Genomic DNA, 25,187 nt, shown 5'->3' on the forward strand with positions numbered 1-25,187 from the left:
ACATTTCTTGTCATGTTTGTTTCAACAAAAGCGGGTACTTTTTTAACAAGGGTTTGAGACATTTCCAGTTGTGTTTGTATCAAAGAAACCAGTATTTTTCAATGCCAGGCTGGGACATTTCAGGCTGTGTTTGTAGTGACAAAAGCAGATATCTTTTAACTAGAGTTTAGGACATTCCCAGCCATGTTTGTGGGGACCAAATCTGGTATTAAAGCCAACATGATATTTGCATAGTTTGCAGAAACATACAATGCAAACATTTATCTGTAATGAAATAAAGTGATGCCATGGGAGGTTCCTAATCCTGCACCAGAGGGGAGATACTCTCATTCTCATTGCTGACCTTGACAACAGGAGGATTTCTGTAGACATCCCACATTGGCATGAGAGGTATAGCTGGTAGGAAAAGGGAAGGACTGGAGTTTAGCGATCACTCAGTGTGCTTGTATTCACATTCAGGCACAATAATCACTCCCCCTTCTCTCTTTATATTTGTCAAGGCCACCTTTTAGCGCTTTTGTTTACAGTTAGCAGACTTAAGCTGAGCTGCATTATTAGAGGAGCAGCTCTTTTCAGATAAAGAAAAGGCCCATTGTGTTTGAAAACACAGAGATTCTCAGTGGTTCCAACATGCAAGTTTGATTTCCAGCAAACAATTGTGCAGAAAAAGAAATCATCCATCTTGTATTTAAATGGAGCAGCACATCGCCTCTTTGTTTTTTTTCTTCTGACATCTAAAAAGCTTCAGTTGAGTTTTATAGTCGGATCGTATGACTTACAGTGTACTGTAAGCTTGTTATGACACCTGGCTTTATTCCAGTGCAATGATATATTCCTTTCTACTCATGAGCGTGTAATATTTAAAGGGTCAGTGATGCAAGATCCAAAGCCCCAGACATGCAGTGCTAACATTATGAAAAATTAAACGGTAATCACTGAGTAAGAATCATGTTTAATGGCAATTAAATAAAATAGGTTAAATCATGCTGTACATCACGCAAAGGTCGGGGGAATCCCTGGTGGTAGCACCTGTTTGCCTGAGTGTTTAATGAAGGCTTACGAACATGTGACTGGTGTCCCGTGAAACTCTATATGATGATCTTAGCAGGCAAAAGTGCTTGTAATGCAACGATATCAAAGAAAATATAATATTACAAAGCAGTGAACAAGTGGGCTGAGACCTACAGTAGCCACAATGGATAAAACATGACTGAGCAATGTTACGGTACTCTAGACAGTGTTTTTACTTAGAGCACACACTGTTTATAACATGATATCCCTACATCTGGTGCAAAACCTGGGGTACTTTTGATAAAGTGAGTGCTAATAACGAAAGCAGAGAGAAGAAAAAGCTTAAAAGAGTGTATGTTTATGCCCATTTCCCTGAATCTCATACACATTTCCTCACATATTTGTGTGTGTTTCTTTGCGTGGCCATCTGTCAGCACTGACACTTCCTTAAATCGCTCCTGGATACTCAAACAATGGCATCACTGTACGTCCTATCGTGCGGCGTGATCATTGGATGCCTGTCTCTGTGTGTTTTTGTTTGTGTTATGTGCGAATGTGCCTGTTCACTGTTCAATAAAGAAAAAAAAAAAAGTCCCATTGTGTTACAACAGCATGCCTAGTTCCATCATGCTTCAGGGGAGAAGGCAAGACAGGGCGAATCAGGGGTGGTATGTCCATGGCAGGGGGAGGGCTCCGCTGGAACTACATACGTCAATGAAAGGAAACGGCAGCAAACAGTGTATGTTTCTGTGATTGTCATATGCTGATGAGAGGCTGAAATCAGCAGATGTTGAGGGGAAAAAAAGACACGTTACGTTTCCAGAGAATGTTTGTGACAGTAATGCTCTCTCCTCCTATGAAACAGGTTGCATTTAAAATCATCTGTTTTGCTAAACGTGCTATTAGCTTGATTTTTGATGCAGAGGGCACATAATTCATTTAGACCAAGAGCAGCTTTTCATCCTAAGGTCATAAGAGAAATGGCTATTGTGCTGTACAGCTGCAGTGGAGTATGCTTGCCTGCTGCAGTATGTTGCCGAAGCAGCATGTAGCCGCAGTATTATCTGTGTATGTGTGCCTTCTAGGGAGGAAGAGAAAGGGGAGGGGTGCAGATGTAGATGGACAGAGAGAGCAAAAAAAAGAAGAAGAAGAGAGCGTGAATAAAGGGGGGGGGAAATACAAAATGAGGGAATGCATGACAGGAAGCAGACAAAGACATTAGGGCAGAGAACGAGAGGGGGATACAGCAAGAGAAAAGAGAGGCAGACAGTGAGGGAGAGAGGGAGAAAAGTATGAAGAGGAGGAAGACAAGAGCCCGCTGTGTTGCAGAGGAGACTTTCACACCCATTTTAGAATGCAGTTAGTGCTTTGCTAGCTTTGTACGAGCCACATACTGTATCTGTATGTCAGGTGCTGTGGAGCATGGGCTCTTTCTACCTGTGTTGTACCGAGCATGCTAACACAGCTCGAACCTGCCGTATCAGTGTGAAGTCTCCGAGGAAAACGCAGTCATTAGAAATATCGGCTTCCGTACCAACTTGCGCAGACAGAAAGTGAAAGCTAACGATGGTAGATGATGAAGTCAAAGCAGCAGCAGCATCCTAACCCTCACATCAAGAGGGAACGTAGCACATGGCTGTGTCTGTCTGTTGTCTGTTCTGGTGAAGGCAGACTTTGGGAAACCATCACTCAGCTCCACCACATGGTGAACACAGGCCACCACAAGCTCAGCAGCTCACACAGACTCCTGCACTGTGCCGGTCACTGATTTGACTTCTTGCTGTGTTTGTGTGAAGGAGGAGGGTGGATGTTCTTGATCATTTTTGTCATCATCATTATGATTAATTTATATGTTGATTTTTTCTTTAATTTCTTTCTTCATTGCTATTTTTCAGTGAATATAGGTCAGCTAATACATATTCCTGCTGCACACACCAAAACATTTAATCAGCGAGTTTAAACATACTTTGTGTTGATGTGCATTGCATCAATTACACAGGGAGTGCCAGAAAAACCTGACACGTAGCCCTGAGGTGTGATTAAAAAGGTGTTGCCCAAACATCCCTTTAACAAAAAGTGATAGCTCCACTTAATGCAAAACGTGTCACATAAAGGAGTATGTACTCTGGAGGGGAGGAAATCACTGCCACTTGCCATAAAAAGCAAAAACATATAAGCCCCTCATTACTGATACTACACATTACAGCTGGTCATTACTCAACCCAGCCAACCCATATCAATATTTGTGTAGCAAGACAAATGCGACACCCTTGTAACTCTGCAGCCCTGGATATGGAGCATGGTGTGCAAAATTGCCCTGGGCGAGAAAAAAATAACCAGCGTGTTCAAGGCTGAACCTAAACTCAAAGTGAACCCCGCGTGCATTTTATAGCATGCAGTACATTTTGGCTTCATGCCAGCCGCACAGTCCGCCAGTAACATTGAATGATTGGACCCGTGTGGGGATTTTACTCGTGTCTTTTTGTTTGACCAGTGGAAGAAAAACGCACACTGTCAGCTGACTGAGTGCCAGTTACTGTGCAGTTATTCAGCACAGATGGTTGGATGTTCTGCTGAGTTTAAGTTGCTTGTTATCAATGTTTCAGACTCATTTTCATACTCTCTCCTCCGTGGCTACATTTAAGCTGCTTTGGAAACATGATATCTATCAGCGGAGCAATTTTGACATTCTTTCCTGAATCCAGAGACTTTCCTCCCTGTTTTATTGTTTGTGTTTTGCCAACTTCGGCATTGTGACAGAATGCATAAGAACGCACAGCATGTGTGTGAGCGTGTGTCTCCTGGTGGTCTGGAATATCATATGTCCTTTTTGCAGTTTCTGTAACAATTGCTGCCTTTTCCAGAGTGGTGTTTCCAGCCTTATACCCAACCCCCAGTGTAGAGGACCAAGGACCATTTGTTGTCCATTTGGTCTGACCTCTACCCTGTAATCAGTCTGGCATGGGAAGACCTGCTGGCCTTCTGCAGAACGGTGTAGTATATCATCGACTGTTTTCTATAAGGCCAGTGTGAAGGAGCAACACCAGTCAAAGTTTGCTTGGCTCCACGTGGCTTCAGATTAAGGCCTCCCATTATCCTACAGGCTGCTGTGTTGTGATAAGCGCTTGTGAGGCAGCCATGTGTCTGCAGGCTGCAGGTCACATCCTTGGGGGGTGCTGCGCGCAGCTCCACTGAGAGAGTGTGTGAGCGTCCAGGAATGTGTTGATGGAAATCACAGCTGAACATATGATTGCTCCAACCTCAGCAGTCATGCTGGGGCCCACCAGCAACAATTTCGCGCATGCATGCACGCAGGCCCACACACACACACACACACATATACACACACACGCATACGTGTGCACACACCTTTACATGTTTTTACTCCCCATGCTGAAGCCAAACATAGTGCCCCCCCCCCCCCCCCCCGTCACAAAACTAATGCTGAACTAACTACAAGACACAACTTTTATAACTGAGTGGGTAATCACCATTGAAGAATCTCATCAACACATTGGTGTGATCAATTTGTGGAGATATGGGGCTCTAGTTTCCCAGCGCAGTGCAGGTGGGGCAGGGTGGCGAACCCCGCACAGAGCTAGTTTCGAGCAGCGCAACCCGAGGCGCGCTCAGTTTGGTAGTTTGGCAGACCGAGGTGCGCTGAGATGGGTGTGGCGGCGCAGCAGGGGGAGGTGTTGACAGATCCAGCTTGGCGCAGTGACAGTTTCGTGCCAAAAGGCTTTGCCCAAGGTGCGCTAAAAGCTCGCCATCTGAAACCAGGTCTACTGTCAGCGCAGGGGGAGCGCAGCCGGTGTAAGCCGAAGTTTGGCTGACCGGCAGACAGTGCGCACACATCACCAAAACCTCACAGGCAGGTTTCCAGAATATCAGGCACATTAACGATGCAATAAATAGCCACAAAACCACTATTCAATGCAACTATCTGCAAACAGCACATAAATGTATCTCTATATCAACTGTCCCGTCACATCTGATGTCAGATCAAAGGGGACTGGCACCGTTTGGCACGTTTGGCACGCGTAATGGAAACCCAACCTGATTTGATTAACACAGCTGCAAACGATTGAGTTCACATCCCTCTCAGCCAACCACAAACAGCCACAGCATCAGATAGGGAGTATATATTCAGCATCTGTCATCTTAGAAAAGTCAAAAGAAAAGAAACAGAGTGAGACTGCGAGAGAGAAAGAGAGAGAGCGCGCGTGCACGAGAGAAACGCAACATTGATTTACAATTGTGGTGACCTCTTCCCAGGCTACCTTTGCATCATCAGCCCGTGGAGGTCTGCTCGCAGTTCCGTATATTCGGACACTGCGAGCCTGGACCTCCCAGACCAAAACATCAGTTTCCTGCTGGGAGAAGTTTGGCTGACGCTGCTGCTCTCTTCTGCCATGGCGAATTGAGTAAACTCTCATTACACCTTTGCGCGGTGCATTTAAGGGCGAGGAGAGGGGCTCATTTGATTGGTGTGATGTGTGTAAAACCCACTCCACACCTTCTCTCCTCCCTCTTTCCAACTTGCGCCGATAGGAGGGACGGAGGTGGGAAAGAGGAGTAGCTGTGCCAGGCGCACGGTGTGCCAAACTTACAAAATCCGCCTGGCCACACCCAGTTGGCGAAGCGCAGGTGCGCTGCGCCTAACATGGATGGATCTTTGCCTCAAGCATAAGTTTGTTAAAGGGATAGTCCACACCAAAAACATACCTGTAGTGCTGTGTATCAGTCTAGATTGTTTTGGTGTGAGTTGCCAAGCGTGCCCTTCCATAATTCATGATGCGGTTACTCAAACAATCCACAGACCTTGTTGTGTGCAGTTTCATGCGGGAACTATTTTCTTTCTACCAAGCCAACTGTATGATTGCGCAGAGGGTAACATGTTTCTACTGCTATTTCACCTAGCACCACTGAGCTAGCTGACGTTACAGCTCAGCCGAGGAGGATGCTATTCATGTTTACATCTCGCACTGTCATGAGCACCAGCCTCTCGTCCATGAGTAGATGCACTCTTCCTTCTGTGGGGTGATACGTTTGGCAGCTGAAGCTCGGTAGAAAGAAAATACAGTAAAACTTTAATTAATAGCCCAGGCTATTATGTATTAAAACCACTGAAATCAACAGGCCTATATTTGGGACAGGCCTTTAATTCCTTCCACACAAAACTGTTGCACTGCAAAGATCGGGAAATATAGTCAAATTGTTTTTTAAACTACTATGAACAATATTTGTTTAAAAATTACACTTCAGATAATTCATCAATTATGAATTGTTCATTTGATCTAGCTCCAATAGACAGAGCATCAGAGAGACAGGATAAAGTGGCATAAAACCACTTTATCCTGTTAAAACAATACTCACAACTTCGATTGATTTTTATGGAAAATCCTTTTGATTCTTTTAATCTGAGGACCCTTATGGACAAAAGGAATATCAATAACTTACAGGGTAATCAAGCAATGGACACATAATTTGAGGAAAAAAATGAACTGCTTGGCAACCACACCAGGCGTCTAATTGAGACAGGCGTTTATATGTCAAAATGTGTAGCTACACGGGACTGGTTAAAGGGAGTGGGCCTTTAATTGAAGTTTTAGGGTAGCTCCTACATGAAACTGCCCACAACAAGGTCTGTGGATTATCTTGACTAACTGGGTCATGATTTCTGGAAAGAGACATTGCTGTTAAGTTTTTCAAATCTACTTTTTTGGCGCTTCGAGCACCACAAGCTGAGTGCCATCTAGTTCCATTACATAAAGAGAAGGCAGACATCCTACGGCCGAGATCTCCAACACTTGGTAACTCACACTAAAGCAAACTACACTGATAAATGGTACTGTGGGTAAGAGGAACAATATGTATTTTTGATTTTGGGGTGAACTCTCCCTTTAAGTATGTCCCTTCACATCCCATACATGCTGAATCTGACCTCAGTCCACTGCAAAAAGGTGAATTCACTCTCTCATGTCTCATTGCACACCATTCAGCTACAGAAAATCCACAAATTTCTCAACTAAAAGTTATTTGTTGATGTGTACAGCACCTTGAAAGAATAAAAGGATGATTCTGATTGGCAGTGATCTGGCACTACAGTATCACGCTGTCGAGTGTACGCCAGAAAACAAGACCAACAACAGACAAACATCTGAAAGTGATAAAGAATCAGAACATGTTGCACTTTTTGTGAGCAGTAAACTCATCATTTGGCCATTACCAAAAATTTCATAAAACTGTGCTGCACATACAGCTGCAACGACTCTGTAACTATGTAGTTCAGGCTAAGCTCAGTTGTTACAGCAGATGTTTTACACTCCAGGCATCCTTGAGTAAGAGATGAATTTTATTGTTATGATCATTTAAAACCAGTCAGTTTCTACTGTAATTATTTTTTAGTACAGTTTTAGTGGAAAATGAGGCTTTTATCAGCCGTAATTGTCTCTTCACAATTTAGACAGGTGAAATAATGTTTAATGTCCAATTATTGGCTTCATTCCTCATACATGCTGAAGACAGTCGCTGACACACATGAAGAAGTATCAACAGATATGAGGATTCACTTTGACCAATGTTTCATACAATGTGACTCAGAAAACCTTTTAGCCTTGAAATGAAAAGCCATTATTTTTCTTTCTTTTAATTAAAAGTAAATGTTACAGAGAACCTGAACTTACACAAACAAACACCAAACAAAAAAAAGTCCCTCCGCTTTTTCTCTTCCAGTAATTTGTCATATCTGTCCTACGTAAGCGAAGCATTACAGTAAGTACTGCTCTGAACAAGATAAACAACAACTTCCTTCGCTCCTTCTATGTCTCCACTCAGTCTGCGTAGTAAAAACAAAACTTACTCACTCTTACTACGCAAGCGACAAGATAAACTCATCTCTAATGACGCTAAAGGATGTTAGTTGTGGTCGTGGCTGAATGTGAAGTATCTGTACGCCAGTCAATTCTATTGATTGGTGTGGGTAAGCAGCAGCAGCAGCCGCAGCAGCCATGTCTGAGAGGAACAGGCCCTCACATCTGCCAAGCGTTCTGTATTTACAGGCCACGGGAGAACAGATTGTCGGGTTCTGTGGATCGAGCTGCCGTGCTATTAGTCATGCCCACTTTTTCAAAATTATCCTCAGTCCTGGGGTCTGGACAGGCATTCCTCCGTGGTGGCTGTCTGATTGCACCAAGAATCTAAGTTCTTGACAGTTGGCGGGTTTGACCACAAAATCAGGATCCAGTTTGTGCTCTGTGGAGCAAACAGGATGTTGTAATCTAAAAGACACACAGCATGCAAACCAGTTCTTGTTAGCATTGACACTGTGGTTTTGGAATGCTGCTGAATGTGTGCCATTTCAGAAGAACAATGATGCACTAAATTGATCCTGATCTTTGCATCTGGAAGCAAAACAACAACGTATCTCAATAAGCTGCAGTAAAATCCAATACAACAAAGATCTGCATAGTGTTTATAACAGCCTGCAGGCAAATTAGCAAAAGATGTTATCCAAGATATATATATTTAAAAAAAAAAACTAGAATCTATGTTGTGTTAAACGAGTGTTAAAAAATAGACTGTTTTTGTTTACACCAGCTTCACAAAGCACAAACAGGAAAATGAAGAAGTTGCAAATAATTGTGGTGTAAAGGTCAAATTTTAATATCTAAGAAAATGACCACAGAAAACTAACTAATTATTTTCACAACCCAAGCCCAAGCTCTTCATCAAGCGAAAGGAGAGTGTTTGTTATCGTGTCCGACATGACGTCTTACCTCACGACAGCTGCAGTGTGTCAGAGTTCCGACCTTGTTTTGATCTTCACCCACAATAATGTTTAGTTCTCGAGGCAGTCACAAAATCGTCACTTCGCCCACGCTGCATTTTGTTTTTGTTTATTGTTAGGGCCTTTCTGTATTAGTGGGCAGCAGCATCCGGCACAGTGGGAAGATCCAGAGTAGATGGAGTTTATGTCACGAGCGGATGAACACCCACAGTACGCACACTTAAGCACGCATTGTGCAGCATCACTGGGTTTAGTGTATACATACAGGAGGAGGACTTGAACCTCACACTTCATATCATCCAAAGGAATAATACAATAAGGAGAAATACTGATTCATGATTAATATCAACCAACTTATTAGGACACTACAGCTCGGTTGTTGCATGCTTGTAATGCTTGTAAGGAAAGAAACACTTGCATGTTTTGGCTGCTTTTTTGGCATCCAGGTATGCACATAACCATCAAGCCTGCGGCATGCGTGTGTGATTTGTTTATGCATGCAATATTCATGTTTGGTAACACTTTACATGTACGCCATGTTTCCTACACCCTTTTTCAAACCTTAGCATGTATCAGTTTTCAGATGTATTTTCTGACATAGCAACAGGAGCACTCCACAACCTCAAGCTAAGGTGGGAGAAGAGATGTTAGGTGGATGACACAAAACATAAATCAGCTCCATTATATGATGGTAATTCATTGCTTTTTGACAAGTGCTATGCACGGTGTGAGTTATTGGCTTTGTATGTGCTAATGTGTTGGAGAAGATGCAGCTGCTGAATCATATCATTATCAGAATCAGAGAAAAATTACTTTAAAAAAAAGTTATTAAATAAAACAACACAGGAAAGTTTCTCTAAGCATCATTACGTTTGGCTCGCTTTCCTAATTCACTTTAATCCCGTCGATGCGACGCGATAAGTGGCCGCCCCTCAATCAAATCTTTGCAAAAACAACTAAGTTATTGAAAATCAAAACGCATCTCACTCCGTAGGATATCCAGTAATCTGGCTGTGTTATGTGGGACAGTTAAGCCCTCAGTGTGAATGAGTGAGGATATTGCTATGTGTGTGGAAGGAAGCAGCTGTTACACTTGAAAAGCTGAGTGATGTGAGCAGGAGGTGACATGAGGTTTTGCTGTGTGCAGGGCTTTGTTAACTCTTCCAGCACCCGGGACCAAACTTATCTGAGACTTCATTTAATAGCAGTATAAAAGATTCCCTTTCAGGCCCCCCTCAGCTGTCCTGGTGGTCTTTCCCCGGATGGTGACCCCAACTGCGGGTGACTGTGCAGGATGCTGCTTCGACTTGCCAAATAACTAACAAGCACTGCGATGTTTGTTAATACTTTCAAAGGGGAAAAATTATTGCCTAAAAATGATCCATTGCATCATAAAGGCTTGCTTGTACTGACTAAGTAATAATTAGTAGTTTCTTGGAAGTCCAATGAACACAGCCAGCACGCTAAGAATGGGACTGTGAGTAAACTATTGTTCACCCAACATCAAACGAAATCCCTGCTCCTCCTATTCCTTTGCATTTTTCAGAATTAGACGTGAGCAATCCTGTGTGTCTTCACACTTTTTAAAGTTTTCTTTGAGCACAAGGGGAACATATACTTACCATTCCACTGCTTAAAGCTCAGGAGCATATAGTTTGGTTGCCACAGCTGTCTCTCATCCCTAAACCTCCCATTACTCCATCACGCTGCTTCCTTTTGTTGGCAACTGCATTTTGCAACTGTATTCATCACATCACGTCTGTTGGGGTGAGTAAGGCGAATCCCGGGGATTCTGTGTGAGGCACGGAGTGGAAGCCATTTCCTTTAGAGTGTGTAGGTGTGAACTGTGGATGGACAAGGCCTCACTTTAATCACAGATACACTCACAGTGAACTCATCCTTTAGTATACAGAGGGCCGACAGCCTATAACAAAACAGCAGTGCTCCGTTGCCCCGTTTTCAGGACGTACAGCGAGTGTGGGTGGTGTGTGTGTGTATACAAGTCAAGGAGCTCTGCGGCACACACACACATACACACACTCACACATACAAGCAGACTGTGTGCTTTCTGGCTTTCGGGGAATAGCAGAGGGGAAACCTTTAGTCCTAGCAGCTGGCCACTACTGTAGCTGTGAGCACAAGACCCAAATATGGAGCTGTGGTATATGTCTTCTGTATCTGGTACAAGGTTGCAAAGTCTGCCTTTCCTCAGAAATGAGGACCAGCTGTTGAAGATGAAGGGCAACGGAGAGATGTGGATGCTTCAAGTTTTGTCCTTTTAAAGTGTTGATTATGAAGAATAATTTTGCGAAACTAATATATTGTTTCCTTTTTTGGCAGTATATGGAAGTTGATGAAGTTTGGGTTTCTGCTTCTCATGTTCTAACTTTGTATGTAGATGACTCTGGGTTGTAGTTGGAAGTAGACATTACTACAGTGGCACCTTATAAACCTTTATTAGACTGTATGATGTGTGTAAGGATTTCATTTTGTGAGTGCCTTTCCCCAGAACTCTGTCCAGGAGATCCTGTAGAACCAGTTATATGTAGAGCTACAGTCATCAAATGTCATGTAGATAAAGGTTTAACTTCACTAAACTTAGACAGTTAAATTCATTTAAATCAAGTTAAATTCATACTATGGTCACCCATCTCCGTCAGTGTGATGAAACAAAAATAAAAATCTATAAACTTACTCATACTAAAAGACATTTTCTTAAAAAAATTAATTAATATCTCACAGAATAATGAGAAACAATATTAAATCATTGCATTTATTTTACCTGTATTTAACCAGGTAAGTCCCGCTGAGATCAACAATCTATTTTACAAGGGAGACCTGGCCAAGACAGCAACACACAAAAAGTTACAGCCAAACAACCACACAATAAAAACTTAAAAGATACACAATCACATGTTAGTTGACACTAACTCACAATTTCGAAAAAGCTTGTCATTGTTTTGAGGTAACTCATTATTTCAAGTCTCATCACAGTGACTTACAGGATGTTTCAATACACTGGTGCGAAAATTGGCTTCCATAAAATCAGACAAACTGATTTGTCATCTAATCATACATCAGTCAGACTCGGCATTTAGCCACTTAATGTAGTGTGTATACCCTCCATGATGAATCCTTGCGCCTCAAATATTACATTTTCTCCAGATTAAAATGTATGCCTCCTGTAGTTGGTCACTGAGCTGCTTCAGCTGAGCAACATTTTGCTAAATGACACTGCAGCAGCAACAGATGCTAGCAGAACAAAAGAGTGTGTTTTTTACCATAAGAACTTTGCTCAGATTCCTGAGATAATAATCTCCTGAATTCAGAAAAACAGGGCAATCATTTTTTTCTCAAGTGAATAAATTGCCCTTCCGTAGCTGTCTGTCAGATGACTTTAGACAAAAGATGGCACCAGGTTCAGTGGCTCTAAAGTGGATGACCATATGTAGCAGAAACGTGGTGAATTTTCCCTTTTTACCAGATGATTCTGTGATTTAAATCTTTGGCAGCTGAGCATTATTCGTGATGTATTTCTCAGCATACGTCCCCGCTCGGAGCTGTCGTCGAAAGTTTTCTGCAGAGGTGTCCTCTCGCTCCTCCTCACTTTGTGCTGCTCATGTGTGACTGCAGTGGCCTTACAGTTGAGATAGATGCGAGCGCAAGGATGCAGTAAACAAGAGCTTCTCAGGTCAGAGTGGGAAAATGAAAGCAACAGGCGTCCTCAGACTTAAAGCGAGGAAGCAACAGCAGCGGGAACACCACGCTGAGCTTGAGCTGTTTCTGAAAGGACAGAGCGGGGAAACAGCCCCCGTCTGGAACTGTGCCGCGGAAAACACCAGGTGTCACTTTGTTGCCAACTGCACACATACTGGTGCCCGCCAGTGGCCATACCAGCACACGTTTATGCGCCCGCACCATACCCTGCCCTTCCTAAGTGCACTTTACTTCGTTGCTGTGCATGAGCAGCTGTTGTGCAATCACACACTGGGCCTGCTCTTTGATTTCACTTCAGTGCTGAGACGATTGAGGCAGGCAAGACCAGGCATATCAGCTATGTGACTGAAAAATGGTAATAGGAGACAAGAATATAAAAGAAGACACACTGGTTGTGGCGGTGGCAGTGTTGCTGAAGAGTGGGTGGTAGATTAATGTTCCTGGCAGGCTCCATTTTGTTCATTTCTAAACATTCCTGTTTCATACTGAAGGTGTTTGAACTGTGGATAATTTTCTATTGAAAAAAAAAAAGCTTTAAGTGCACCCTCATTCATAATGGCTTCTTTCGTGTGTCCTACCTACAGTAAATAGTAATTTAATTCTTCCCGGGGTATTTGACATGAAATCTCTCTTGCTCATTTTCGACTCTGTTCAAAGTGCTGGAAGACACAGATGCTGGATATTGCCATTGATTGGGTGTGCCTACAGTATACTGTATGTGTGGAGGTCGGTGCGTGCTTGTTTTTTGTTGGCTTTGGCAGGCTGAAATATTTTCCAACTTAAGATCCTGTCGACAAACCTTCTTTTCTCAGCCCTCCTCTTCCCTGCATTACTCCTGTATCCATCTCTTTTTTCCTTTCTCCTCATTTGTTTCTCTTTTTTTCTTCTTTCATTGCTGCTACATTTGTCTGGACTTGAGTTTCTGTAAAAATATGTCGCAGTTCTAAATCTGAAAATGAATACATGCTTTGTGTTCCACTGATTATTAGATTTAGAAAATTCGAATGAAGTATCAAAAAGCACAGATCCTGCACATGCAATGTCTGCGAAAAAGTCCAGGTGTTTATTCTGCTTTGTTATTGGTGTAATTTGTCTCCACCTCCACTTTCTATAGAGCTATAATAACACCATTCAATACCACTATTCCTGCAATATAAAAAGCTAAAAACCACCGTCTCTCTCATGCATGCATCATCTTAACCCTCACTGCACATCCTCTTTCACCACATCAGGCCCGGCTGTCAACAACTTCTTATTGAACCAAAACCACACGTACCAATTTGGTCTTTTCTACTTTTTCCTTATCTGTTTATCTTATTTATTCATTCCATCTAGATAGGCAGTCTTTTTCGGATTGCAGAGAGGAACATAATGCAGTCCACACAAGTGTAGCAAGAATGCATGCAATATGAATTAGCCTCTAGTATAGAGATAAAAGATCTCGGTCCCAGCTGTAACAGGAGACATGTCAGACATTCCCTGCCAAGAGTCGGGGAGGTGGGGGGGGTGCTCCTAGCTTTTTTTTTCTGGTACATAAAACTGACTTGTGGAAAAGCATGTCTGGGTGGCAGAGCTATTACAGATATCGTCCTCTTTATGTGTCTCCTGAAGGGTCTGTACTTAAGACATTTATCAGTTTCTCATCCAACCCACACACCACTGCCTAGAACGCACTTTGTTTAATTGCCTTGGTTTGGTCAAGAATATGTTTCACTCAAAGATTTTTGCACGTATCTTAGGCCATAAAAAGTTACATTTGGAGTATAATTAAACATTTACTGATAGGTTCAAGATCTTTAAGGTAAAGTGTGTAAGATTTAGGGGGATTTAGTGGCATCTAGTGGTGACGATTGGAGATTGCAACCAGCTGAAACCTCTCCTGGTTAGAATTCCATCAGTGGTCGTTTTTGAGGAGGTTTTACCAGGAGCCAAATTATCCACAGAGGTCTCTTCCTCTCCAAACAACCCAGTAAAAGCACTGAAAAAATCAGTTTCATGTTACAAATCAGTGTATCTCTGGCGCTGTTTGACTGTCAGGGACGGACAGCTCGCCCACCACATGCTAATGTGTGCTAACCCATTTCATTTGTGCTCATCTTTTTTTCTGATCCAGACAATCAGGAGGTTTTTACCGGGAGCCGAATTATCCGAAACAAACGGACCGGGTGATTCAAACCAGTACAATCAGAGAATAAAGCAGTTTCATGTTACAAATCAGTGTGTTTTGTGATGCTGCTCAATGCAGATGGGCTTCTAACTATGGTGGCCGATGCCAAAATGCGGAAATATGAATGTCCCCATCGGAGCCAGTGTTAGGTTTGTCCATTCTGGGCTACTGTAGAAACATGGCGATCTCCGGTAATGGGGACCCACTCCCTATGTAGATCTTAATAGCTCATTCTAATATTATTTAATATATATAATATTATTTTCATTTCATATTATTCTCATTTCTTTAGTGATTATACACTGAAGAAAATAAAATATGCATTATATTATATTACATTTCTGCCATTATATCCCACTAAATCCTGCACTGGACCTGTAATATCAGGTATGGATTTCAGTTGTTGGACCCTCGTGTCCCGTTATCTTACTTGTTTCACTGCAGAAATGCAGTACTGGCAGAGACGGACCTGGTCTGCACACTGTTCCCACTCTCTGACACACTCCCAAATAGGCTACATAATTTATACTTTTTATCCTGATAACATTGCTTTTAAGAGTGAAAACACAAAGCCATAACAGAGTCCAGATGGAACCGATCCGCCGCTGCTTGAATAACTGCCTTGGCTTTCTCCCTGCGCGGAATCAGATTCGGCTTCGTGTTTTGCGATGCCTTTCTGTTCAATTGCAGTGCAGAAGTGAAACAGATTAAGCCAAGCTGTGGTAAATTATCAACATTTGTCATAAATTAGGGCGACATGTGTATAACTCTGCAGCATGGACAGACCAATTGAAAATGTATTTCGTTACACAATTCAGTGTTTCGGGGCTGGGTTGTGAGGTGCAGCGCAAGGGCTAGGATTCAGTGAGAGCGCTTTTCTGTTTGCTGCATATGCACACAGGGTGCCTCAAGAGGAAGAAAAAAAACTGTGCAATAGGGACCTCTCTTTTCATTTTTACGATTTTCCTAGAATCCTTTGGAGAGCGTGGAAAGACAGGCATGTTTATGAAGGTTTCCAGATGGTCCTGCCTGCACCCCCAGCTTTTCTTTTCAGTTCTTGGGCCATGAAGGATTAATCAAAGTCAGTGGCAAGGGGCTGATGGCTAAACACTGTGGCTCTCACTAACCTAGAGGAAACCCCTCTTCAACTCAGACTCAGATTCAGCCCCTGGGCTACAGGGGCGGATGAAAGTTGAAACCCGACGTTAAAGAAAATCAAGCGAGTTTAACTAAACTTTGGCCACATAAGTGCAGATAAATGAACTCTGTTTAGCAGCTGATGTCCTCCATGGGTTAAAGGAATTTGTTTCCAACATCAAGCCAGGAAAGCAGAGTCAACCTTGACGAGTACACCTGAACTCTGGTCCCCTCTGTGAGGTGGGGGATTGTGCTGCATGATATTTATGGATTCCCTGTTACATGTAAAGATTTTAACGGAGTTTGATGTCATTCCGGCCATGACTGGAATGCGTCCACAGTGATTGAATGCATTTGCACTGTAACGCAAGATGAGTATGAAACACCCAGATTGCTATGATCAGGGTACAGTCTCTCTTTTATCAACCATTTTTAGCCTCACCATTACCGTCTCGCCTCTTGGGGATAGATGCAGATAAAAGTCCCTGGAAAGACGATGACAACCTATAAAAAAGGTGTTAGAACAAACCTGTTAATTTCCAAATAAGACAAATCTATTTTTGTTAATAGTGCTGCCCACTGTTGTCCTTCCTTTAATTATCACTTCAAAGAGTAAAAACAGTCTTTGAGCTGACAGGACTAACTGGAGCAGGTGGAACAGAGGAGCGCTCAAGTGACGGAGTATGTGTCTTGATTAGTTCGTAAAATAAATTGTTTGAATTACACTGTGGCTTTTTGGAGGTTTGAGACCAATATATATAACACATGCATGACGGTTCAATGTACGTTCTTCATTAGACACATACAAGAATTACTGCCACTCTAACCGTGCTCAACAGCTGCTCCACATGGCAATGATGAACACGCACAGCATTCACTACACATGTTATTATACCAACTGTCAAAAGAAATTGTTGTTGTCTGTTCACAGCAGCCTCACTATATGATTACAAATGAATCATTCAACATCAGCCATTCAACAGTGTTCACATACAGTAACAATATAAAACCAAGGCAGAGCAGCATATAAAAGATGTGTTTGCACAATACTGTGTGGAGATTTTAGTCCAAAAAAAAAAAAAAAAAAAATCCTCCCGAGACAACAGTTGACTGATCTACAACTAATGCGATTAAATATTTAAAGGTCTCATGTGTAGGATTTAGTAGCATGTAGGGGTGAGGTTGCAGAACTGAAACTTTTCTCATGTGCCAAGCGTGAAGTATAACTACGGAGGCCAAAAATGCAAAAGGCCCTATCTCGAGCCAGTGTTTGAATTGTCCGCGCTGAGGTACTCTGTAGAAAAGGACCATCTCCGTATGCAGATATAAACGGCTCATTCTATGGTAACGATTCTTGGTGTCAGGTGATTACACGCTAATGAAAACATATTTATGAATGTTACATACCATTTTTGCCAATAGATGCCCCTAAATCCTACACCCTTTAAAACAAGTGCAATGAATTTTAAAGAAAAACAAATTGTTTTCTGAATCTGTGTTTGACCATAGAGACAACAGCTGACTCATCTACAACTAATGCGATTAAACATTTAAATGTCCAGTGTGCAGGATTTAGTGGCATGTAGTGGTGAGGCTGCAGAACTGAAACTCTTATGTGGCAAGCATGTAGGAGAAACATGGTGGCCAATGCAAAAATGCAAAAGGCCCTTTTTAGAGCCAGTGTTTGAATTGTCCGCTCTGAGCTACTGTAGAAACAACATGGCAGACTCTTAGTGTGTCTCAAATCACATACTTCCATTAGTACACTTTCATGTAGTATACTGTGTGCACTATGTACTTACTGGCATAGTGCGCAAATTTCAACAGGGTAGTGTTGTCTCAAACCAAACACGGCCGTTGTGCGCTTACCAGAAATGACGACCGCAAATTAGCTTTAGCATTAGCATTCACGTTATCGTTCGCAGTACCAAATCATTACAGACTGCTAAATTAACCCAATAAACATACTGCTGGCTTATATCCGACAACAGTATAGTGGTGCTTACTGCAAAAAACACATGCAGCAACGTTCACGGTCACACAGTCCTCAGCCGCCATTTCCAGTTTGAAAAGTGGTCCCTCCCCTTCTGCTACGTAGCCAAGATCTAAAAGAAAGAAGAAAATGGTGCAAAATAAAGCTTCTCAGTTGGCAAACACAGATTCAGAAAAAAAGACAAATAACTCTTTCAGAGATTGCAGTCCGTGGTTATGTATATAACCCAGGTTCTCTCGGGAAACAGCATAGAAATGTGATGTCATTTTCAGCTGGAGACAGCGTATCACCATGGGTCTAAAGTCATTTATAGAGCAAATGGATTCCCACCACTTCTTGCCAAAAGTTATCCGTTTTAAAACCCACACTAGTACAATAATTTAAATATAATTTTTCATCTACATCAGAAGCCCCTAAAATGAGATGTTTCTCTGTTGTTTGTGTTTGTATCTCTAACCATGTCAATAAATTTTTTGGCCTTGTCATTAGTTTTAATCTGGGGTAAACATGTGGTGCAGCCTGAGTAAACACTGTATTGGCTGAACCAGATCACCTCAGGAAAAAAAACAACACTGTTCTTGTTTCATAGTGGGGACGAGGTCTGTATGTACCTCTCCTTGTATGGCCTTTCCATAAGTGAGAAAACTACTACCGGAAAAATCTTTAATAATTTCTTATTTTCTGGTTTGTCTTGTTACAGTGTCAGACTCAAGTCAAGGGGCCAAACAAAGCTCTGTGGGTCACTCCAACTCTTGCTGTTCACCCATTGTCAGACATTCAGCTGTTTTATGTTAAAATATCAAAGGGGAAGAGAGACGGAGAAAACACTTGTGTTCACAATAAAAGTGCAAGTTTTCTCTCTTAAACTTTAAATGCACAAATTAGTTTTTCAGTCAGTAAATGCCCCTCCGTCTGATTTATTGCACAATAATTGCTGAATAAGGATTTTGCAACAGAATGTGCTTTATTGGTATTGCAAAACATTACTTGTTGGAGGAACACATTATATATGCCAGACTCTAGGAGGCACTTGGATAGTGCGTAATCCATGGATATCTCTCAAATCTAAATTTTGGCATCCTGAGTCCCTTGTGTGGTTATGTTTAGGGCAACAAAAGCACATTGGTTGGGCTAGGGAAAGAATGTGGATAAGGTTAAAAGTTACAGAATAAACTCAACACCTTGAAGTCTTTCAAGGTTTTTCGATATTTAATCCAGATCTTTTTTTTGTTTCGCAAACCTTAGCCAAAAGCTGTGAGCGCCTGAACATAACCATGAGAGAGTTTCATTGAGCAGATAAAGGTTAACAGGTTCAGCATCCTTCAGATGTGTCTCTTGTAACATTGCCACATCACAATCAAGGGATTTCAAATGAGTAATAATTGTATATCTTTTTGTTTTAGGCTAAGAAATAAACCTATAACCAGGAGATATCCATGTTCGGGTTGTTTGCGACAACAGATTCACTGGCTGGTCACAGCATTATTATGAAGACGCGGGCATTCACTCGCTGCAGTCATGGACTCTTGTACAGAAAAGTCAATGGTCACCAACATTTTACTGCTGCTCGGCAGGTGTCAATTGTCAAGTTTTAAGTTTATTCTAACACCTGAGGACGGTTCACATGTTTGATTTATAGATGCTTCGTGCACCCCCTTAGTTGCACTTCCTTTGCTTTGGCCTCTGGCTGTTGGATCAAACTGAAAACATCATAATCTGACTGTGTCACTAGGTTTGTGTGCGTCCGATATGTAGGCTACTCACATGGGAGGCGCCAGCCACAAATATGACGAATATCATCAGTATTTGATATTTGTACTGAATTCTGTTTACAGATTAGTTTTTTGTGTCCAGGCTCTGCACGCTGTCCCGCAGCTTGTATTATATGTGTTTGTGATCAATATATATATGCTTAGTAATTAAATATTTCTAAGGTTTGTTCTTTGTCTCCATGAGTCGTACTGAAACCACAACTTCTCCATGCTCCCCTGTGTGACAACGCCATGTCCACTATGGGGGAGTCATTGGAGGACACAAAGGAAAGAAGGGCAGATGGCAGAGAAAGAGGAAGAGCGGAGAAAATTGGAACACTGTGTAGTGTCATAGATTAGATGTCAGTTGATGACCGCAGGCAAATATTCTCAAATGGGTTGTCTTTGGGATTTGTGCCACTGAAAGATAGTTGAAGCAGTTAGCTGAATGCTTCCAAGTTGTGGGAAAACAATCTGAAAAATCCTTGTAAATATATAAAGCTGATTGATATATACTGTTTGGCATTTATCTGGGGATGTTATCAGGAGAACGTCACAGGTTGAGGTTTTTTCACCCTTCAGGGACTGAACCTAGTAACCCTTCACCAGTCTGACTTTTAAGCACTTGTGCAATGCCTTCATTGTTTGTAGTGCTGCTGAATCTTTTGTGAGATGTCTGTCGAGAAGATTTACAAATGAATAGGTTCAGATACTAACAATATGTCATGTCTCAAAAAGAAAGCAGCTCTCCAGGAAAAACTGGCAACACAAAACAAGACTCCGGTGACAGCTGTTTGGATCGAAATCCAAAGTTTTTCTTAGACTGTAGATATCAATCATATTTTGATTTGCAGAAGAACATGTCATCATCCAGACAAGGATTTAAGTATTTCTTTAAAGCGATGGAGAGGAATATGATGAATTTGCAAAATTAAGTTTAAAAATTTCACCACAAATACATTTTAAAATGCCTTCTTACTGAGTTTCACCAATGGCACCAATGTTGAGTCTTCCTCTGGACATGAAATATTAAAAATCAAACATATATTTTATATCTCTTAATGAAAGTATTGTACCGTAATGTGGTTTTGGATCATTTTAATCCCAAATTTCATGCAGAGCTGGCCGATGAAGTGCACTGGGTGGCCCGCTGAATATTTGATGAATCACAGAAATGTGATGGAGGTATCCGTGATCTTAATAGACAACAGAAGGTCGTGGTCAATTAGAATATATTTAAGCTTAAGCACTAGGTGATGTCGCTGTCCTCTGGTGACAGCAAAGTATCATTATGAGGTTCTGCAATAAGCTAATTTGGGGCAATAATCACCTAAACTAAAATGCGTTCTCCAGAAGCTCCAGATTACAGCAGTATCAGTATCTGTTTGACTGACAATGATGCGCCTGAGTGAAAAAGTAAGACTACAGTGAAACAGGTTTGGTGTGACCAGTAGCCAAATAAACTTGTCCAGGGTTCAGCGATCAGCCTTGATCCTTCCTGTGTGAAGTTTACATGTTCTCCACCTCCCTGTGTGGGTTTTTCTCCGGGTCGTCTGTTTTCCACCCACAGCCAGTCCACCCACATGTAAACCAGGTGGACTGGAGATTATGTGTGAGCATGATTGTCTGTGTGTTAACCCGCCCCTGCACAGGACTGATGATCTGTCCAGGACGTTCCCCTCCCTTCCACTGGTGCATTCTGGGATGGGCTGCTGCCCCAGATAGAGATTCACGCAGCTTGTTTTGCCGCCTTTGTGTTGCGTGTTTTAACAGTTGAAGACTGCACAAGGCTTCTATTTTGAGCGTAGGAGGGCCTTTTTTTTTTTTTTTTTTTACAATGTTTTGAGGTTCCTTCCTCCCCGACAGCTATGTCTGATCTTTTTTTATGAGGCGTTTTACACTCCTGTGCTCTGAGCGAGAGGTCAGGTGTGAAGATGAGGTAGTTCTGATTAACTGGCAAACCTGGAAATGTTCTTGGAAAAAAATTTTGAGGTGACAGTGGATGAGTGTTGTGTTGGAAACATTAAATCATCTTTAGTGAACTCTGGCTGAAGAATAACATGACAGCTTATGACTTCAACACAAATATACCCTTTTTATTCCAAAAATAAAAGGTCAGTTATAAATCACAACTCATATCAACGTGTCTCATCAGAAAACAGATTTATGATTTACAATTTATGACTTGGTTTGTTGTTTGGATGGATCTTATTAATAGGAAACCTTTATGTCTGCCAGAGCATGACAACCACCTGAATACAAGCCAACAATAACATTGAGAGGAAGTCGACATCCTAGTTCTGCATGAGTGATAACTAAATAATTAACATAACATTTTTAGTTTTAGTTATAATATTGTGTTTGGACTAAGTGAAGTGCTGACTTTGTTCTTTACTCGCGCACTCTGGCAAGTGAAGCGCAGACTGATGTCATCTGTTTGCTTTGTTTTGCTAACTAGCTTGGGAATTAACCTCTGTTGTTTTAGCTAAACCAGAAGTGTGCTTCTGAGCAACACAGAGCGCACTTCTCCAACCAGAGGAGAGAGTGTCAAACCGACTTCTTCAACTGTGTTACAAATTGGAGTTGTGAAATCTTGTCCCGGTGGCAAACAGCCTACTATATGTCAGAGCCAGTGGCCCAGTTGAGGAAAGATCCTTGTGCAATTTCTTGTCACAACACTCTGCAAGACACAAGCATCAGGCTGCTGAAGCCCATGCAGTTGTAAGGAAGGTCCTCCAATCAGAAAACTTCTGTGTTCCTACCAGCAAACTGTCACATTTTGCCAAGGTGCGAATAGCACCTGACAGCAGGTACACAGTTGCGATCACGTATCAACATCTGACACGAGATGCGCAGTTTTCCCTCCTCAAGCCCGATCCTGCCGCTGTACACCTCTCTCAGCACTCCCCTTCTTTCAAACGTCCCCTCTTTCGTCCCGATAAGCAGACATATTATATCTATTCAGTCAGGAGGGATTAAGTGCAGATACATGACATTTTGGGCCATTCCAAGGACCTGAGTCAACGTGTAAACAACTCCTACGCTGTGTCAGGGAAATATTTATCTTTGCTCATAGAACTTCTTGAGATAGTGTCAACACTGCTTAGAGGCACAATTACATTTGTGGATGGAGAACTAAGAGTTCTCGTGGAAATACAAGTGTATAATATGAGCAAGGCTGAGAACGCTTGTAGAGATGCAAGACTATCACACTGATAAAAATAACAAGGTTATTAAATCAAAATCCTGTGTGTAATCATGTATCATGATGCCTCCTTATTTTATTTTTGAAATAATCAAGTATGGAAGCCCTAAAAGGCAAGTTGGAAGTTTTCTCTCCTGTGTTCATGACTTAAAAACAGGTAAAAAAAAAAAAAGAAAAAAAAAAGGTTTAGAACAAAAGAGTGCTTCACACCTCTATTTCAAAACAGCTGCGTAGGAGAGGGACAAACAGGACACAGCTTGCACTAAAATTCCAGCACACTGTCCAACTTTGAAATATATTAAATTTATGAACAGTGTCGCATGCCTGATGAAGGTCTAGTTACCAAAATGTCGCCATAAACCTATTAATTTTGCAGGCTAGACAGTGTGTAGGAGTTTGTCTGCAAGTTATTAAAAAAAAGGGCGCCAGGGTGATCTTTCTAAGTTCCGTCATTTTTTTTGTTTGTTTTTAGGGCTAAAAGCAGTCATGTTTTCATCAAAACAAGTTTTATTGTCTCCATTCAATCTTAACACAAGATGCACTACATATATTGTGTGTTAGCAAGTTATGTAAAATTACTGCCATGCCTGTTTTTTGGCTAGAAATGTATTTTTATTGGCGCTAATCTGCCGTTAGCATCAGCTATAATGACACTGGCTGTTAGCCCATGAGCTAACAAGTGAAAAACACATTGTTCATGGCTAACCAGACGATTAAGTGGACCGCATAGCTAACATTAGTTTACTGTAACATTAGGCACAGTAATGGGGACACTTTACCCCTTATGAGTAGGATATACTGTGTGTACCTTTAGTTTAGAGTTCATGGAGAATTCAAAACCACCCTGGGAGAAAACGTGAATGTTTGTAGCCCTGTTGGGATTTTGGTGGACTTCACCTTCTTGTGGCTGAAATGATCCTGACAATAAACAAATATCACCTGCCAAAACTTCATTCAGCCGTTTGTACAGACGAAAAGCATAAACATAAACATCATAAACACAGGAGAGACAGCATTATAGATCAGTGGTTCCCAACTTGTGAGTAGTGGTCCAAAAGTGGGTCACAGGTCCATTCTAAATGGACCGCAAGTGACTTGCAAACTTATTAAGCTTGAAAAACCCACTTTATATTTAAGTATACTGAATTTTCGGCACAGAACTTTTATTTTAAGGTGCCGTTTCCTGCTGTAGGGTGAGTGACTAATGGACAGCTACTTGACCAAGACAGCAAACTAGTTCAACAACATGGCCGAACCCAAGTATGAAGCTGAATATATTAAACTGTGTGGACCTTGAACTAATGACAAAGGAGAAATCTGGACCCCGTGGCTGGACCAGTTGGGAACCACTGTTTCAGATCATACTTTGAAAATGGATAACCAGGATTTTTCAATCAATTAATGTGTTTTATCTCTTTGTTTTTCTCAGTAACCACAACGCCATCTCCAGGCTCAGGCCACGCCAGAAGATGCAACGACACAGAGAAGGCCTACTGTGTGAATGGCGGCGACTGTTACTTCATACATGGTATAAATCAGCTCTCCTGCAAGTGAGTTATCTCCTTTTTTGTTTTTGAGTTCACATTTAAAATGTTCCCTTGTCAACTCCCTTTCTTTCGCAGCCTTAATGAAAACTCCTTTCATAACGTTTGTGCTCCAGTAATATTCCTAACTACACATTTTTTATCCTGCTGTTTATTTTCCTGGTAGCACTTGATCCCCGCTCTTCTTTCTTTTCAGCAGCAGCAGTAACACATCACAGGGAAATGCTGCCAGTCTGCCTAACTACCCACCTGTTGTGTATTTTAACACTAATAATGGAGTGAGGCGGCGGTGTGCTCATCCTTTTAAGTCATGTTTAGTGTACAGGAGGGCTGCACATTAAAAGCCTTTTCAAAATGTCATGAGTCACTGGTTTAGTAGTGAGCAAATATTTATGCCTGTTAGAGGCCCCCAGTGAGGTAAATAGAATCATTGCTTACATTTGAGGTCCTTGGCAGAGGGGATCAAGACCCATGTGTAAAGTGCGCTGGAGGAACCATGTATCTCAGCTTTTCAGGAACAAACAGGTTGACATTATCACAGAAACAACTTTTTTTTTTTTGTACTTTGAGATTTACATTTTAGTTTGTATTGGACTCGAGGTCAAGAAACATTATTTGGCACGATGTCCAGGAGGAGTTATCATTTAAAATAAACAGTTTTGTCTCTTTTTTTTCTGTTTTTCAGAACACTGACTTCACTTTTACGTGAAGAGATGCAATTATTAGTCAACTGGCAGAAAATTATTTGCACCTATTTTGTTTTTTTAACAGAAATACAAAACATTCACAGCTTTTCAAATGTGAATGTTGTCTGGTTCCTTAGTTTTCTGTCATATTTAATCAAATATCTTTGGTGTTTTGACTAAAGGTTGA

General features: G+C 41.7%; 1 protein-coding gene across 3 annotated transcripts in view; it reads left to right on the plus strand.

Annotated features, from left to right (window-relative positions):
- LOC125898908 (pro-neuregulin-2, membrane-bound isoform-like) overlaps positions 1-25,187 on the plus strand; it is an 86,520-nt gene that overhangs the window by 42,207 nt on the left and 19,126 nt on the right. For all 3 annotated transcript variants that reach the window (XM_049592964.1, XM_049592963.1, XM_049592962.1), the window contains exon 4: positions 24,200-24,320. In XM_049592964.1, the coding sequence (XP_049448921.1) occupies positions 24,200-24,320 (121 nt within the window). The remainder of the gene's footprint in view (positions 1-24,199; positions 24,321-25,187) is intronic.

This window comes from Epinephelus fuscoguttatus, linkage group LG12, assembly GCF_011397635.1.
Source record: "Epinephelus fuscoguttatus linkage group LG12, E.fuscoguttatus.final_Chr_v1".
In the NCBI taxonomy this organism is placed as follows: Eukaryota; Metazoa; Chordata; class Actinopteri; order Perciformes; family Serranidae; genus Epinephelus; species Epinephelus fuscoguttatus.